The sequence below is a fragment of the Ziziphus jujuba genome, chromosome 12 (assembly GCF_031755915.1).
Source record: "Ziziphus jujuba cultivar Dongzao chromosome 12, ASM3175591v1".
Taxonomy (NCBI): Eukaryota; Viridiplantae; Streptophyta; class Magnoliopsida; order Rosales; family Rhamnaceae; genus Ziziphus; species Ziziphus jujuba.
Window position 1 is genome coordinate 3,542,396 of NC_083390.1, and position 18,881 is coordinate 3,561,276.

General features: G+C 31.1%; 2 protein-coding genes across 5 annotated transcripts; one reads left to right on the top strand and one right to left on the bottom strand.

Annotated features, from left to right (window-relative positions):
• The first annotated feature begins 298 nt into the window (after positions 1–298).
• On the top strand, positions 299–3,247 carry LOC107428299 (protein LAZY 1). Of its 2 annotated transcripts, none has more exons than XM_016038816.4 (5): positions 299–518; positions 606–672; positions 1,184–1,992; positions 2,371–2,659; positions 2,946–3,247. In XM_016038816.4, exons 1-5 carry the CDS (start codon positions 513–515, stop codon positions 2,963–2,965), a joined length of 1,191 nt encoding a protein of 396 aa, XP_015894302.1. In that variant the 5' UTR covers positions 299–512; the 3' UTR covers positions 2,966–3,247. The 2 variants fall into 2 exon arrangements, with proteins under 2 accessions (XP_015894302.1, XP_015894303.1); XM_016038817.4 differs by having other exon boundaries at positions 301–518; positions 1,208–1,992.
• A 1,655-nt stretch (positions 3,248–4,902) lies between these two features.
• Positions 4,903–10,520, bottom strand: LOC107428284 (sphingosine-1-phosphate lyase). 3 transcript variants are annotated; one of them, XM_016038795.4, is made up of 15 exons: positions 10,164–10,508; positions 9,979–10,024; positions 9,119–9,270; positions 8,932–8,991; positions 8,211–8,435; positions 7,976–8,117; positions 7,725–7,775; positions 7,524–7,615; positions 7,190–7,316; positions 6,735–6,750; positions 6,109–6,216; positions 5,938–5,992; positions 5,684–5,830; positions 5,456–5,534; positions 4,903–5,232 (listed from the first exon to the last, which is right to left on the bottom strand). In XM_016038795.4, the coding sequence occupies exons 1-15, from the start codon at positions 10,367–10,369 to the stop codon at positions 5,110–5,112; spliced, it is 1,629 nt and encodes a 542-aa protein (XP_015894281.1). In that variant the 5' UTR covers positions 10,370–10,508; the 3' UTR covers positions 4,903–5,109. The 3 variants fall into 3 exon arrangements, 2 of the variants coding, with proteins under 2 accessions (XP_015894281.1, XP_024934338.3); XR_003057626.3 differs by lacking the exon at positions 4,903–5,232 and having other exon boundaries at positions 5,454–5,534; positions 5,938–6,029; positions 10,164–10,513; XM_025078570.3 differs by lacking the exons at positions 4,903–5,232; positions 5,456–5,534 and having other exon boundaries at positions 5,681–5,830; positions 5,938–6,029; positions 10,164–10,520.
• Positions 10,521–18,881: the final 8,361 nt, after the last annotated feature.

Below are 18,881 nucleotides of genomic sequence, written 5' to 3' on the forward strand. Positions count from 1 at the left end.
TTAAAGTGGAGAAGCCTAATAACACCTGACATGGGTATCTCTTCAACAATGAACGTGGTCAATTGCATAAAAAAAAAAACACAGTACCCATAAAACGTGACAAATATCAAGTGCTCTACACTATTCAACTAAATGTATAAATATATATATATATTATACGCATGGTGATCGACATTGAATTATGCAACAAATACAATTCATATCCTAAAATCAACTTTGCACATACAATCTGTGCATGACCGACGAATTGTCAAATTGGGAATGGGGAGGGTCCGGGGGTCAGGGGCTATCTTGCCATTTGGCCACTTGATTTGATCTTGACATGGAATAGCCAACCAAGTTTGTAACCATCTCCATGTATCGCTCTGCCAACCTCTTCTTAGAACAGCCTTTCATGAAATATTTGATATCTTTTTCATAAATAGCATTCTGAGAAACTCTGATAAGAAGCTAATTTCTCACCTTCTTCTCACAAACGAAGTGATCAAAGCTCAAATTGAGATATATTAAAGATGAAGGTAAAGTTCATGTTTTTGTTATACCTGGGAGAACCAAAACTTACACGATTCTAAATTTGTTGATCTTTTGCATGTCTTTATTTGCAGCTGCTAGGTTGGATGCATCGTAAGTTTCGCCAGAATAGCAACGAACCACTTAAAGATTTTGTCATCGGTAAGTCATGACTATCAGATGGTTTTTGCTCATATGTTCCATAAGGTGTACATTTCTAAAACAATGTCATCGAAATCATTGCTAAAACCATGCATGACCACATGATGCGCACTCTAGGTGCAGAGTCAACCATATACTTGTTTATGCATCTAGGATTGGACAATTGCGTAAATAATGTACTGTAAAACCTCTCGCTACTCAGGAATGACAGCACGAATACAATAAAAAGTTCATGATCTTAATAATGGAATTATGAACAGAAGAACTCTGCAAAAGATAGCACTTTCCACGCTGCATGCCTTCTTATAACTAAAAAACAAGATCACCAAAAGAAGCCCAACAAAAATCATATAGCCTAAGAACTGAATAGAAATTACTTAAAAGAGAAATCAATATTAGAAACAAAATTGAAGATTAACACCCCTGTGACATTCCCACAGATATTCAACAGTATTTCCTAGTTACTGGAAACCATCCAAGTCCTTTGTACATGTACTTTTTTTTGTGTCAGGGAATTCTTGTGCTTGTCTTTCAGGGCAGCCATCACTTGATGACCAACAGTACTACCCAAAACCAAATTATGGCTCTAAACCCTTCAAACAAACCCAGAGGGACCAAAATCTTCGAAAATCCTTCACTGGCCTAGAAGCAGTGAGGGTAGAAGAAGAAGACTATGAAGAGGAATCATCAGCTGAAATGTCTGAGCTCTTCCATGGCTTTCTTGCTATTGGTACTCTTGGCTCAGAACAAGTAATGGCAGATCCATCAACGCCAACCTTTGCCATATCAGTTGAAAATATAACTGAAAAAGAAACTGAGGTTACTGAGAACGAATTGAAGCTCATCAATGATGAGTTGGAGAAAGTGCTTGGAGCTGAAGCTAAGGATGATTGTTGCAATGAATCATCTGGAAGGAACAGTCATGTTAGCACTGGAAGAAGTAGTCATGGTAGCATCATTACTCTTAGTGGAAAGCCACTAGAAGGCTCAGACAATAACGGAAATGGAACCACAGTCTGCCCACTCCAGGGATATCTATTTGGGTCTGCAATTGAATTGTCTGAAACAACAGCAGTGGCAAAGAAGGAACATAGGACGTCTCTTGGTGAGCTGTTTCAGAGGAGCAAATTAACAGAAGAAAATGGCGGTGGGAAAAGTGAGCGGGAAGAGAAGCGACCAGACAAAGAAGCAGAAAAATCTGCTATGCATCTGATGAAAAAGAAGCTGAAGAAAAGAATACTCAATGCTGCTTCTCGTGGCTCAGCGGCAGCTGCTGGTGGACCTGTTGATTCTGCTTCAGCAGAAACAAAACTGCACAAGGTACATATACTACACACAGCTTCTATATTCGTAATACTTTACTTAATTTGTTATCCTGAGTTATCATGGAGAAATTTATGTTTCAATTAAATAAAAATAGATTCTAGGACAATCTGTCTTGTGTTCTTCCTTGAAATATGAACATTGAAAGACACTGATGACCATCACAATGTGGACAATAGAGGATCAACAGATAAAAACAATAATTTCTTATATTTAATGTAATTGTTCTTGTTCTTATGTCCATGCATAGTTAACATATAGATGTATGCTTCAAACTCTTGCCTGAACAGGGTAGTTTTCTAATAAGTTTCTTTGGGGTCTCATAGTCTTGGTCATGAACTTCTGGTTGAGTTTCTTTGATATTTTGTTTGGTAGATCCTTCAAATGTTCCACAGGAAAGTTCATCCGGAAAACTCTAAAGTTGCACAGAAGTCTGGGAAAGCTCAAAAGAATGAAAAACAAAAGAAAATTCCCCATGAGGGCAGTGGCAACAATATTGGAGATCAGGTCCTCCAAGATGAAGACATCATCTTATGTCCTCAACGAGCTCTTCTAAAGCAGAATATACGACGCTACAAGAGCCAATCTAACCCACCCCAATTCATGCTTAGCAGCATTGATTCAAATGGGAACAGAGAACACTGGATCAAAACAGATGCAGAGTGTAAGAATTTCTACAGAAAATTTTTTTTTTTTTCTTTTCTTTGTCTATCTGTTTTATTAAATTGGAAACCGGTCTAGTTGAGGTTCAATCTTGCATCTTATCCAGAAGTAAAAAAATGTGAACACTAATCCTTTCAGATTAATTCAAACCCTTGCTGAAAACGCTGCATCTAAAACAAACTTTTGACTCAAAAAAAAAATTTGATTCCAAACTATTTGAGTACTAATGCCAAACTTCTGTGCCTTAAACTATACTGATTTTCACTTGTGTTTGTGGTTTGTTGTAGACCTAGTGTTGGAGCTGTGAAAAAGCAGAGAAGCAAGTTGGTTGGGTTTGAAATGCAAGCTTGAATGAGTAACAAGTAAAAGTAATATTGTGTTTGTAAGATTTTCCTTAAATGGCTAATATTATTGGCGATTAGTATGCAGAGTTGTGGTTGTCAAAGAGCTAAAATGTGGTCCATTTGGAAGAATAAATAGAAAGAGGTACTCCTCTTCCTAAGCTATACCTGTGACTGTGAGTGGTTGGTTTATATGTAAATGCAAGGGTTTACATCCCATGCAGTACTGAAAGCTTTATTTCTATGGATTTTGAAATGTCGTTTTACAAACAAGTTTCTTTGAAACTTCATTTCCCAAAAAATTCTTTTACCGGGCAACCAAGAATCATCATGAACGACATGCAAAAGGGCAAAGAGTACATTTCACTAGTATAATTACTCTGTGCTCTAAATTTCTATAAACATCACTAGTATCATTTTCCTTCTTTGATTCTTTTTTTTTTTTTTTAATAAATTCAATATATATATATATATAAAAGTAAAAAATCAATGCAAAGTTGCAGAAATTAGATTTGACACTGTAATAAATTATTATACCTTTCGAATCCGCACACGGCCATGGTCCACAGGTCAACTTTGTCGTTTCCTCCCAAAAGCAACAATCAGTTCAGGGTTGGATGTAGCTTTTGTTAGGGTTGGATGTATACGTTGCATCGAGCTTCATGATGAAAAATTGTGAATAGATTTTAAATTTGCACAATCAGAATTCAGAAAACGATTTTCTTTTTTTTATCTTTTTTTTTTGGCTAAAACAGAAAACGAGAAGTTTGATTATGTATATACATATATATATATATATATATATATATATAAACGAAATTTTGTTGTTCGCTATATGTGACACATTATTTCTCCTAAATGCGTATATCCTTTCCACTTGTAGCATAGAAGCAAAATGCTAGAGAAAGACGACGTTTGGTTACTGAGAAAGTACAGGAAAGTAAGAGAAGAGTGCGAAAGTTAAATAATATTTAACACTGTTTCCTTTAAAAAAAAAAAAAAAGCTTAAATATAATATTTAGCTCCAAATTTATGTTCTCGATTGAAAAAGCAAAACTCATACAAAGATTTTATTTTATTTTATTTTTTCAAATTTACTTTTAAAAAGACATTTATCCAATAATGGATTCTAATATTTTTTTTATATACGTTGTTTCATGAGTTGAACCGAACGCAGTCAAAACACAATTAGGCGTGAAAAGAACCTTACGACATGAAACCTTTATCCCTATTTTGGAAGAAAATTGCCGGTACTAAACATAAGCAAGCAACCAAAGCAATAGATGACGATGATGATAATGATGATCTGGCTCAAACAAGTCAAATCAGCTTAAAATCCCATATGACCTCATTACTTTGAAAATCAGTGCCTTGGCGTATAAAGTTGGGGACGACTTATCCGCCTTCAAACCCAATATTTTTTTTCTCTCCTGTATACAGAAGCCTCCTATGCTGTGCTGGCCTAATTTATTTCAAGCAATCTATGCTTACCCTTACTTCCATTGTTTTCTTCATATGAAAAAATAATAATAAATCCAATAATTTAATCTAATTAAATAGTTCAGTCCAATCCAAACGAATCTTATGGTATTACAAATGGAGATTCGTTGCATAATATAATATATATATATATATATATATATAGATATTACCAAACTTTGTAATAAATTTAAGGCATTTATAAATATACATATAATATGAAAATGCATGGAATGAACACCAGCACAAATACAAACACATGCGTCCATAGATACATATTGACACACCAGACATTTGCACATTCATATGTAGGTATATATACTCGATAATAATAATAACAAAAACAAATAACACACACACCCTCACAGAAAAACACATTTAGGCATGTGTGCAGTGGCATAATCATATTATGGAATACAGTATGTCAGAGCTGATCACACATCCACTGATTTATTATATATTTTCGGGAAGGAAAAGAAATTAACAGGTTTATAAATCTTAATTAATAACAATGATTTAACAAAAAGGTTATATCTTTTACAACTTTGACCCAAGAATTTTGGTGTATGAACCAAAAGCAGATGTTTGAGAAATCAATCATAACCAAACCACAAGGAAACAGCACAAAGCACTAGCATGTGCCGTCCATGTAATTTACCAGCAGTTCCTGAACCATGCCTCTATCAGGAATCTTCCCTGCCGCACCATATATGGGAGCTAAACCTCCATCTTTTGGACCTGGATTTTCTTTCACCTAGAAGATAAAATAATTTAAAAATAAATAAATAAATAAATAGAACAGCTATAGCACAAATTGACATATGGAATAGATAACCCCAAAAAAAAAAAATTCTAAGCCTCCGACCAGTAATATGCCCTCAACAAAGCAATATAATCTAAACTTATTTATTAAAATCACACTCTGATCACGGGCAGAGATGCTCTCGTATTTCCATTATCTTGAAATGATCACTTACAGTTTTCACAGATTCCTTCATATCCCTAAGGAAGTCTTCAACAACTGGTACATGTTGAAGGGTTACGCATATATGAATGCTGATTCAGCCATAACAAGGAACAAATCAGGTTTTAGAAATAGATAACAGTCTGCTCAAGAAATGAAGTTATTTCCTGCTTTGCAAATGATATCTTGTTTTTTTTTTTTTTCGCACACACTTGTAAGAGAAGAAGAGAGATAGAGCCACCTGTTAGGTCTCTGCAATGCATTTAAATGCCAGCCTTTAGATGTCAATATATCATTAACTTCAAATATGTCCACTACGTTAGATCCAAATGCTACAATTGTCATATCTGGCCTTCCAACTATAAACAACTCTGGAATTTCCTTTATCCTGCGCACAGAATGGCAGAATACTCAAAAGTTGCATCTCCCTGACTCTGAAATAGAGGGTGAAAAAGCAACACTAAAAGAAATTAGACAAGTGAAAACAAATTATACCCTTTCTGTATTTGTTTTGACACATCCATAATTTGTTTGGTGTTTTCCAAGTACCCTGCAGAATGTCAGAATGCAATGGGAAAGATAATCACCTAAGTTGCCAAGCATTTAAATATAGTTAGGATTGCAATATATATGGGTACATTTGTAATTTGGTAAGCAACATTGCACCTTCTTCTCCCAAAGACATCATTGATGCCCAAGCTCCAGCTATTAAACCACCAGGCCTGCTTCCAGCAATGGTTGGAGACACATACAACCCACCCGACCACTCAGTAACTGCAACACGAATATAACATGATGGAACATCAAAGCCAGATCAAAAAAAAACTAGGAAGAAAACTGGTAGCAGAGTCTTTAAATTAATTTCAAACACCAAAGAAAGAAGCTTTCTACAAGCACTTATAGTTTATTCTCTTTAATTTATGATATTACATAATAAGATTTTCTTTCTCAAAATGAACATATACCTCGCACCAATTGTAACTTAATACTAAGTTTCTATACGTTCCTGAATGGATATGTGAAAAGCAACTCCATGCTCACAGGGTATATGAATCTATTCACAACATACAAAAAGGAACTAATAAGAAAGGAGTAAGGTGGTATTCAGAGAATCCATAAATTGCTCCTATGACTACAATATCCTAAAAATTAAGAAGGCTTCCATGGTTCAACGATTGATCCAATCAATATAATGCTCTGTAGAAGAAGAGTTCATCCGACTTAAGAAAAGATGCAACCATAATAAATACTAAAATGGTTAAAGAAATATAATAAGGAAAATGTAAGCTTACCAGCTACAAATTGATTCTGTTTATAAATAGAAAGCCAATTACCGCCCCCATCCAAAATGTCACAAATAGAAAAAGCACATTAGAAAAGGATTTACATAAAACTTAAAATAATAATAAGGCAATAACTAAATGAACAGTCCAAGAATCAGCTAGACAGAAACCAATCCAACATGCACATTGAAAAAAAATAAATAAATTATAGTTCTCCAAGTGGTCAATTAATTTAAAAAGCTTTGTCGCATTTCCTACGGTAATAGATTTGATACGGTAATAGATTTGAAAAGTACTACAGCTACAACACCACACATATAAGCAGACAGTAAGCTATAAGAGATGAGAAGTGGTAGTACAAGCATCTAAATTGGATTTTGAAAATATATGATCTTGCTGCATGCCAATCACCAGCTTAAAGATAAAACTAATGCCAAAAAAATCAACCAAAACCAAATGTTTACCTTTCTAATGTCATGATTTCGGTACAGAACCACACTCGTTCCTTTTGGAGCCAACCCATATTTATGCACATCCACTGATACTGAGGTCACTCCTTTCACAGAAAAATCAAATGGTGGAATAGGATACCTGAAGATAAAATTTACGAATTTGAATTTCAGCCTGACAAACTTATGAAAAAATACACACATGGCACCGGTTGCAGATATAAGTAGATATATTCTATACAAATACAATTAGCGAATGCACAGGCTTATGCTAAAAAAGGTAACATTAGAAAACATTGCATGAAACTTTATAACTAGATTCAAATAATAAAAATTCATGTAGACATACCCAAGCTTACGAGCAAAAGGTAACACAAAGCCACCAAGACAAAGGTCAACGTGAAGACATATTCCATATGTAGATGCTAATTCACCAAGCTCCTGTAAGGTAAAAGATAATGTCATATTTTCTTCAATCAAGGTAAATTAACTTGGTAAAAGGCCAAAAAAACACACATCAAAGATAAAAGAAACCAAAAAAAGACCACACCTCGATGGGGTCAATGATGCCATGAGGGAAACCAGGTGCTGATCCGACAATCTGCAGTGTCAGACAATCTAGAATGGTTCAACTGGTAAACTTAAATCTTAGTCGGGAAAGCTGCCATAATACACAAGAGAGGCCTAAATTTTCCCTTTTTTCAGAGGGACTGGAACCAAAAATGCTTATTTTCTTTAACAGAACCACATGGATCCAAAGATATATGAAGTATAGAGGAATAAACACTCTTCAATACATACCAAAATAGTATTTCGATTGATATATCTTCTAATTGCTTTGACATCTGCTTGAAACTCTTTATTTACAGGGACACGCCACAACTTAATGTTAAAATATTGTGCAGCCTTGTCATAAGCCGAATGAGCAGATACAGGTATTATCCTGAGCTTGAGAAGAAAATCTCTTACGTAATGAAGTGCTAAATAATAGAATACAAAACATATAATTAGTGAAATAAAGGTGAAAGGACAATACATTTCAGGTTTAGATATTCCTTTCATGGCTTTCATATAGTCACGTGATGATTTCATTGCTAATAATATGCTTTCAGTTCCGCCTGAGGTCATGTTTCCACATATTTGTCCTCCAGAAGACTTTTCCTTTCCTCCAAGCAGTGCAGCTGTCATTGCAACTACTTCTGCTTCATAACGTGCCACACTCTTGAATACATCCAAATGCAAGGGATTGGTATGTGCAAACCTGAATGAAGCTTCAAACATGAAATTCAGACAAGAGGTAAAGCCTGGCAACCACAATTGTGGATCACATAAAAAACCACTTTGGATTCACTGTCTTAACCGCACAAAATCATGATAATATCAACAAATCATGGTCCCAAACAGCATCTCAACAGACCACAAAATTTATTAATGTTGTCAATATGTTGTGAAATTCCAGGTATTTCGCAGTGGAAAATCCACAATCCAGGTTAGTACTTTCAAATTCTTAAACATCCTAAAAGCAGGCGCAAATTGAAAATTTTATGTTAATCCAAAAAGTTGATGCATGGTATTTGGGAATTTTTACATATCAAAGCAATAGGCAAAAAGTAACCCAATAAACCAGAAATACCCCAGTTAAAATGAATTAAAAAAATAAAATGAAAAACAACTTTTAGTTGAGAATCCCCAAGTAAATCCAGTTTATGCACAATCCGAAAAGTGAAAAATAATAGGAACATTAATATCTTACTGACATTGAACATGCCTCATTAATCACAGAAAAATGTCCTTCAGATTCGCTTCCTCCGATATAGCTGGGGTTAAAAAAAAAAAAAAAAAAAAAAAACTCAAAATTGTGAAGTTGAAGATAGTAGTAGGAAAATGTTTAATGTTGATCTGAAAACAAATATATAGTTTCAAACCTAACAATTATAGACATACACTGTACCAGAACATTTTCCTTGCCAACTCACGTCATTTCTTTTATCATCTTTCATTCTATCTAAGACTCCTGCACCTAACCCTGTGCTAGGCAACTCGGTCCTCCAACCTTCTCTTTTAGATTTACCACCAGATTGTAACTTATCCACAACCTGTTTGTCCCACAAAGAGGACGTCCACAAAACAGATACAATCTTTACTTTTCGATGAACTAAAATAAATAAATCAGGAAACATATATATTTTAAAGATATTGGAACAAAGATAGAGAGAGAGAGAGAGAGAGAGAGAGAGAGAGTTTTCGCACTCCAAATTTGGAGCAACCCCCAAAATAAGAAAAGAAAAGGTAGATTTTTAATTATGGTATTTGAAAACTTCAATAATTACCCTACCAAAGCCGCTGGGAGGCGGCAAAGCAATTTATTCAATAAAGTAGGGATCCCCAACCAAGTGCATGAATTTGATAAAGACCTAATTTGTCAGATATATCAAAGTGAAGGCGAACCCAGACTGTTTGATCATAGTCTTCCCACCATCATATTAAAAACCAAAAAAAAAAACCAAAAAAAATAAAATAAAATTTGATCCCTAATATTCCAAGCCCTTAAATTATTTAAATTTCGCTACAGGCTACACCCTCAACAATCTCTCAGTCTCTGACAAAACTACATTAAATGCTTTATCTCAGAAAAAAAAGAAAAGTGAAAATCTTCGTAATAAATGCATATTCTCATTCCAAACCCAATTCATATACAAATCGTACAATTGACATTCACAGCAGAAAATGAGCAAACACTTGGAATGCGAAAACATGAAGACAAAAAAATAATATTAATATAGCAAACGAATTTGAAATCAGACCTTCTGTTTTTCGGAATCGATGTAACGCTTGACGCCTGGAACTAATCTATTTCAAATGCAAACAAAAATGAACAATTTTAAAAGCAAAAAAATAAAAAATAAAAATCATTTTTCGGCAGAAATTAAAACCGATATTTATCCAAATCAGTCAGAAATGTAAGAGAGAAAAAAAAAAAAAAACTTACTTGATGGAGCTCATGACAAACCCTATGATGGTAGCTTTGAGACCTTTGTCGTGAAGAACATTAAGAAGCGATTGAACTATCCAAGCGACAAGGAGAGCAAAGAGAGGAGCTGAAACCAGAACCAGAGGCTCGTATTCCGACAAGAATGAATTGGCGGAATCTCTAGCGTGAAGCGTAAATGATTTCAGAGAGGAATAATAATCCATCGTTAACTCTCAGGCAACCAGACCAACAAGAACGACGACGATGAAGACGAACGCAAACGATACCAAATACAATATAATGGAAATAGAGGAAGATGAAGTGTCAGTTCAGAGATATTTATACATGGGTTTGTATATAAACTATGTAAATAAATATTTATATATAATTTTTATTTAAAAATTAAAATTAAAATTAAAAGAATTATTAATATAAATTTGTGGCTGTTGGTATAGCGTAGAAGTAATTGTCGTCGTTTTTGGCGGGATCGTGACTGATGAGTTGCGTTGCGTATCTTCAGCGACCTTCTCACTGAAATATTTTCACAGCTTTATTGTCTTCCATTTCGCGCAACAAAAACTACACAGTGTCCGGTGCAATTTTTTTTTTTAATTATTACGATTGAATCGCAAACGTTATTATAGCTTTGGATTATGAAGACAAATATATATATATATATATATATACATATTACATTCTATTTTCAGATTTTTAAACATTTTTAATATCTCTTCTCAAACCCCAAAAAAAAAAAAAAAAAAAAACATTATTAGAACATCATTAATAATAATAAATATGGATTGTTCTAAATTACATAAAATTAACTTTGATTTAAATCTGCAAAAACTTGTTCAAGTGCATTGCTTTTGAAAAACTGCAAGTTTAGAGATATAGGACTGTACACTTAAATGAAAATTTAGAAAATTAATGTTGTCAAAATCCCTAAAAACTATAAAAAGGTCCGAGTATGCGGTGGAATTTTTTATCTTTTACTCTCTTAATTTTTTTATAATTGGATTGCAAACGTAATAATTGTTTGACCACCCTTTGTTTGTTTCATGACTCTTTAGAAGTAGGACGACAAACAAAAATAAAATAAAATCACATTATCTGTATTTTACTATTTTTCTTCGGCCTCTGCATATATTTATATTTTCCAGTGATAAGTGATAAATGGTGATTCCTTATATGTGATATAAAATTAACATTATTTAAATTTAAATGACTTAAATATACAATTAATCATAAAATTGTTTAATTAATTAATTATATATTTTATTAATTTTTTGAAAAAAAATTAATTTTTAAGAAAAAATTTTGTTTTTTTGAAACTTTCCAATATATAAAGCGCCCTTGAAAATTGACATTTACATTGACAATACGCCATAACAATTTAACATTAATTTTATGCATTACAATTGAAGAGCAATTCTTTTAAAATATTATTTATATGGATGTAGCATATTTATTTTCACAACTTACAATTCTATTTGAAATATTCTTACTATTTCTCTTTTGCATTTTTTTTCTCTTTTTTTTTTTTTTTTAAACGCTTGCATTTTTTTCTTAGATGGAGAACTTTTGGTAAAAATATATTTATATATATATATATTTCATATATAGAAATTGTAAGTTTTCATTCAGGAAAATATATTTTAATTGAAAATATAAAATAAAAAAATGAGATGTTTATGAGGGCAATAGCGCCTTATTTTTTTATTTTTTTATTTTTCCCTTCTCGTTTTTTCTTCCTATTTTTTTACTTTTCAAATAGGTATTATCCATTTTTAGTTTTTGACGTCACACTCGATGAAAGCCCAATAGAAAAAAGCTTAATATTAATGAGTTGGGACCCATATGGCACTAGGCCATGGCATGGAATGGTCCAGTTAGTATTCATATTGGTCAACAAACAATGAGGCCCAGGATGTAATTAAGCATCGTTTTTTGTGTATACGGCATAAAATTTAAAAATATATTCAGTTTTTTCTTCTTTTTTTTTTTTAGAAGTGTTAATTACACTATCAAAATGAATTTCATATAAATCTATTATAAATTTATATTTTAATTTAAAATTATTATTAAAAATTTTTACTAATTAAATATATATGTGTTCAAAAATACAAGATTAAAAATTTCAAATATTTTTAGAAATATATAATTTAACTTATTAAATATATTTTAAAATATACAATTAAATATTTTTATATATGAATATCTCAGATGTATTGAAAAGTATGCAACTAAACATATCAAATACATTCAGAAATATGCGATTAAATGTCTTCAGATACGAACATTTTAAATAAGTTTAAAAATATACTGAACATTTTAAATGTATTCAGAAGTATACAATAAAATGTTTTTAGAGATATTCATAATTTTAAAATTGAATACTCCAGCGAAACATCTTCTCATTGCCCAAAAGAATTATAATTGGAAAGAAAATTTTGTGAAATTTGCATGACTATTAATTTTGTCCAAAAACATTATGAAAAATTTTCATAGATTGGTGTTTAATTTATAAGCAATTTAGGGGAAAAATATATTTTTCAACTTAATTAAGATTCTATGAATTGCGAATATTTTAGGTATTATAAATATTGTATAAAATTTATATTTTTAACTTAAAAATGTATTTTTCAATTTAATTAAGACTCTATGAATTACGAATGTTTTAGGTATTAAAAATATTGTATAAAATTTATATTTTTATATATTTAAATAGTAGTGTGTAAAAAATAATATTATGTAAAAAATTTTTAGAATTGTGAAAAGAACTTCTCTTTTCTTATAATGGATTTTTTTTTTTTTTAATTCAAACACGACACTTTTACAGTAAACATTTTTTTGAACAGTCGCTAGACATTTTTTATAATAATACTTATGATATCTCTAATGAGTTGTGGAATAATCCCTTATCCAAAAAGATATATATACATATATATATATATACACCTAATAACAACTAGTAATACTAAAAAAAAAAAAAAAAAGGGGCATCAACAAAAATATATACATATATATGGAACTATAAGTTAAAATTTACTTTTAAAAAGATAAGTTTCAGTATGTTTGCATATATGTACATGAAAAATTCTGTCAAGCATGGTAGTCTATTTTAGAGCAGAATTGTGGCCCTACAAAGTGTTGATTGCATGTAAACAACTTAGAAAAATTAAGCAAAAAATGGCTCTGCTTTGGTCAACCACAATTTTAGCTAGTGAGCAAAATCATGATCCTCTTTACATTGATCAAAGAAATTGGAAAATCTGTCTCAAGCACCATTACAAAGAGATTGTAATGCTACTGCTGATATCTTGATTAACCATCTAGTTGGAGATGGGTCACCACCCTTTTAAAGTCCCTCTTCAATGGTTTCCAAGTTTAATGAAAATTGAATTTGCCACACTACAATTCTACAAACAAACAAATCTCTGTTTTCCTTTAATGATAGCACTAATTTGTCATTGAATACCTGTTTTGTTATTTTACAATTATTTATCATTTTAAGATGTATTAAAACTTTGTTTAGAATAACTTTTGATTATGTTTCTTCACAATTTTTATTTTTTCAAAAGAGGTTTGCCATTTTGGTTTTAATTTTTTTTGGAAGCATAGAACTTTTGAAGAAAATTATTCAAATACTCATAAACTGTTTTTGAATTTTAGCCAAAACTAACATTTCCTAAATCATGGTATCAAACAATCACATAATTAACAGTCTTCACTGCGGAGTCCTAATGAGAAAGTGCTTTATCGTTAAAGCCGCACCAACCCCCCCCCCCCCCCCCCCCCAAAAAAAAAACAAAAAACAAACAAAAAATATATATATATAAAATAAAAAATCAATTGTATAATTCAACAAAAAGTGCTTGTTTATAATTTTTCGTTAAAAAAAAAAAAGAAAAAAACAGAGTGGAAATGTAACCCTACTCTTCTTGTCAAAATTTACTTATCCTTCCAAGTATCGTTCATGAAATAATAATAGCAAGAGGAGTAAAAGAAATAATAATAAAATAAGATAAAATTTTATTCACCTAATTTTAAATAATAAAAGCGAATAAAAAATTTACAAGAGTTTGAACTTTCAACAAGACCGTACCAAAATTTCTAATGTTGACCACCAACTACCCCTTCCACAATTAAGACCTTACGTGGTGGTTGGTTTTGATTTGACTGCCAACGTCAACCTCCCCTTTTCTTCTTCTTTGGTTTTTTTAACCCTTCAAGATTTGAAATTTCCAAGATTAATGTAAGCGATTGCGCATGCATAAACAATAGAAGACTAAAATATCATCTCCCTTTCAGTACTGATATATGTATATATGTGTGTATCATTCATCCCCAGCTACTCAGTAATTATCAATCTTCCAGAACTTTCAGAGTTTTCCGGCCGCCATGCCGGCTCAGCTCAGCCGCCAAGCCTGTGGATGTAATGAAAAATCCATGTTACAAGCTTTTCCATGGCGGCGCTCCATGGATTGGAAATTCTAACTTTATATTAATATTCATTGTTTTCTGGTCTCTTTCATACGACTGTCAGTAAAATCCATCATTTTCCCTTTTTTTTATTTTTTTTAAGTATTAAGTCTATATTCATAATTCCAAAAACCAATGAGTAAAAAAACAAAAAAAAATGTTAAATCACTTTGTAAGATTAAAAAAAAATATATATATATATACAGTTAGTATATATAAAAGAACAGCAAATACGACGACGTGCATACGGTGGTGAAAATGGTTAGGATCACGTAAACATCAAATGGCATGGCATCATTGGCATCATACACACAAGCGAGCCGCTGTCTCTCTCTCTTGGAGCTGATTTTGAAATTGAATTTGCAATTTTGTCAAATTGTTGACCAAAATATATTGGTTCCAATTAAGTTAGCCAAAAGAGGTACTCTGCTTTAATTTCATATATTTCGTATATCATACTTATGGTTAATTTCTTATCAAAACTACCAATCGACTGAAAATAGACTGAAATACACGCTGCCCATATGGAAAAAACAGAGCTGCTTTGGTTTTTGCTTGTAACAATTTTCTATCATGACTAATTAGAACCTAAAAAAGGACGATTCGACAGCTACAGGCTGAGGCCGGTCCCTAAATATTTGATATTGTGACAATATACAGCAGAAATCTTCACCACCAAGAATAGTTCTCTATCTATTTCTCTGTCAATGGTGATATTAATGTCCAATTGTTTACTAAGCCTTGCTAATGTAGTTGTTTTATTAACTAACATTGAGTTCACTGTATCTAGCTAGTTAATATCCATTTTTCAACCATTAAAGTTATAACATGCAATATTGCTATATCACTTAGTAATTAAGGATGGACTTGATAGTATTTTGTATTAACACTTAAATTTTCATTACATAATCAATGAGTTAATAAAGTTGATTCAATGGTATGCTCCTCACACTCTTTTATCTTTAAAAGTTAAAGATATGTTAAAATTGTATCATAATCTCGATAAAAAAAATCAATAAAATGTTTGGTTACATACAAATAAAAGTGCTTTTAAAGCTATTTTTGATATTTTGATTAATGTACTGTTTTTTTTTTTTTTTTTAATTTTGTCTTATCATTTTGTAGAATTTATCTGGAGAACCAATAGCCTTGGTGGAGTGCACATTTCTTATAAATAAAAAAAAAAATCATAATCTTTTTGTCAAACGTGTAGCCAAATTTTTTTTTCTTTTCAACAAATATTGGAATTCAAAAAACACTTTCCAACACTCAAGATAACATAATTTTCTATGTTAGCTTTGCGTCATCGAGCACGTGTGCATGCGTGTGTTACGGTATATATTCTGAAAATAGTTCTAATTTCCAAATACAAACAGGAGTAGGAGTCAAAAGAGAATATGAACATCGCACGTGCTAAGAAAAGGTTCTATTTAAATCCTGTTTTGTCTTTAAGTAGAAAAAATGACTCGTAGAATTTTAGAATCAGTCAATTCAAAGCTTATAAAACGTATACAAATGAAATCACATTCACATTGAAATTGTATGGAAGCAGTTAAATATATGTCATGTCTCGGATCAAACATAAAATGCCATATCTCATTGATTAACTAGACTGAATCAATATAAACAGTTCATTTATGGTGCGGACGGTCTTCATACGGACCACAGTATTGATGACGGTTTTTTATAGTATTAAGAAATCGTCATTAATACTATAAAAAACCGTCACTAATACTGCGGTACTCATGCGGACCATTCTTACCATAGAATATCCGTCAATATAAATATATATATATTCAACATAATCAATGAGAAAAAAAAGAAAAAGAAAAAACATAGTTACAATATATATAAACATATATAAAATGCATTCAATTACGATTTTAAATATTTATTTCACCAAAAAAATTGAAAAGATTTTATAGAATTTAAAAGTTTAAATTTATTCAATTTAAGTTTTTGAATATGGTATAAAAGTCATGAATAGGAATGTTCATCAGTTTAAAATTGATATAATTTGAAAATAATCAAATCAATCCAATTAGTAATAGATTATAACTTTTTCAATCCAAATTGATCTAATCAATACATGAACTCGATCAAAACCAATATTAGTTTTGAACTTAAGCATTATTTTTTTAAATAAGGCTCTTCTAAAAAAATTTTGGAATTTTGGAATTTTAATTTTGAATAGTAATCTTTAACTTTTGAACTTTTTCTTTATATAAAGTATTTAAAAATAATAATAATACATGAATATTAAAACAAAAAACAAAAAACATAAATTAAAGCATTGCATATTATATGACAATCATACAGTCGGTCAATAAAATTGCAGCTAATAACATGAAATTTAAATATATATATAATTTTATTATTTATATTGTTAATCGGTTTAATTTAAATCAATTTCATAAAATGCAAAAATTGTTTTATTATTATATTTTTTCTTTTCTTCTTCTTTTTTTTTAATAAAATGCAACAATTGTTTTTCTAATATATAAAAGTACCAAAGTGCCATAAATATATGATATGTTTTGGGCGCCCAAAAAAAAAAAATCATAAAAATATATTAAAATCCATATTAAATACATAGGATTTTATATGAATGGATTATATTGCCCATCTATTTGGTAGCCGACTATACGCAAATATTTTGTGGTTTCCCTTTTTTCTATAGAAGAAAATGAAATAAAAGTTAGATAATAAACATTTATTATATTCTCCAATGGAGAGTAATTTTAGTAAACTTATGTTTTGTTTTTGTGCTTCTTGCATGCGAGTAAGAATCTAAATACGAAAATGTTTACGAATACGAACAGAAGTGTGTCATCCAATTCTAAGTTCTCATTTGCAGCCGTCAAGATCAGGTTGGCCAGTTTTTTACCCTGTAAGAATATCCGCTCGTGAAGTCTCTCTTTGTCCCTCTCCCTCTTTTCACGCGTTATTTCTCTAAATAATGTCACAGATGGCAAATAAATCTGTCTAAGATGTTTGTTAATATATTTATATTTAATTGATTTTTATATGTTTAGTTATATTTATTTTTTAAAAATTTTATTTATCTATAGTTAATATTTCTGTTTTTATATTTAAAATGTTACGATTTAAATTTTTAAATTTCAATTTATTACATTTTGGTGTAATTGAATTTTTAACTAAATAATAGTTAACAGTTTAAAGTTATTAAAATGCAATTTGTTTTTGAAACTAAAAGGTTTAAATTGCAATTCAACACTACGCGAAAATTGATATCTAGCGACACTTATTTAGCGACGCTATGAAACAAACACGTCTGAAAAAACAAAACCGCGACTCTGAGGTTAATGCGTCAGTAAAAATTCAATAAATATACGACGTACTATATAGATTGTGCGTCGCCTGTTCTCTCCTCCACTTTTTTTTTTAGTTCTTTTAATTAATCTTAATTTAACAACAAATAATCCATAAAGATATTAGAGCAACATAACTGAGGTTGATTTTTTTTTTTTTTCGTTTTTGTTACACGTTTAACAGGCGACCCACAGGCGACGCACCAATAAGATTGTGCGTCGCCTGTTCTTTTTTTTTTTTCAATTTTTTTGTTTAAACATTTAAAAAAAAATCAAAATAGGACCATAACAAAAATTGAACCCAGGACCTCTTACACTCTCAAGAAATCACCACACCACTAGGCCAAATCACTTATATGTACTAATACAGCAAAAATTGGCTAATATAGTGTTAGGCGACGCATTATTCAAACAATGCGTCGCCAAATACAAGAACAGGCGACGCATTCTTCAACAAATGCGTCGCCTGTTCTTTTTTTTTTCAATTTTTTTGTTTAACCATTTAAAAAAAATAAAATCAAAATAAGACCAATTGAACCCAGGACCTCATTCACTCTCAGAAAATCACCACACCACTAGGTCAAATCACTTATATGTACTAATACAACAAAAATTGGCTAATAGAGTGTTAGGCGACGCATTATTGAAACAATGCGTCGCCAAATACAAAAACAGGGGACGTATTCCTCAACAAATGCGTCGCCTGTTCTTTTTTTTTTTTTCAATTTTTTTGTTTAAAGATTTAAAAAAAATAAAATCAAAATAGGACCATAACAAAAATTGAACCCAAGACCTCATACACTCTCAGGAAATAACCACACCACTAGGCCAAATCACTTATATGTACTAATACAGCAAAAATTGGCTAATATAGTGTTAGGCGACGCATTATTCAAACAATGCGTCGCCAAATACAAGAACA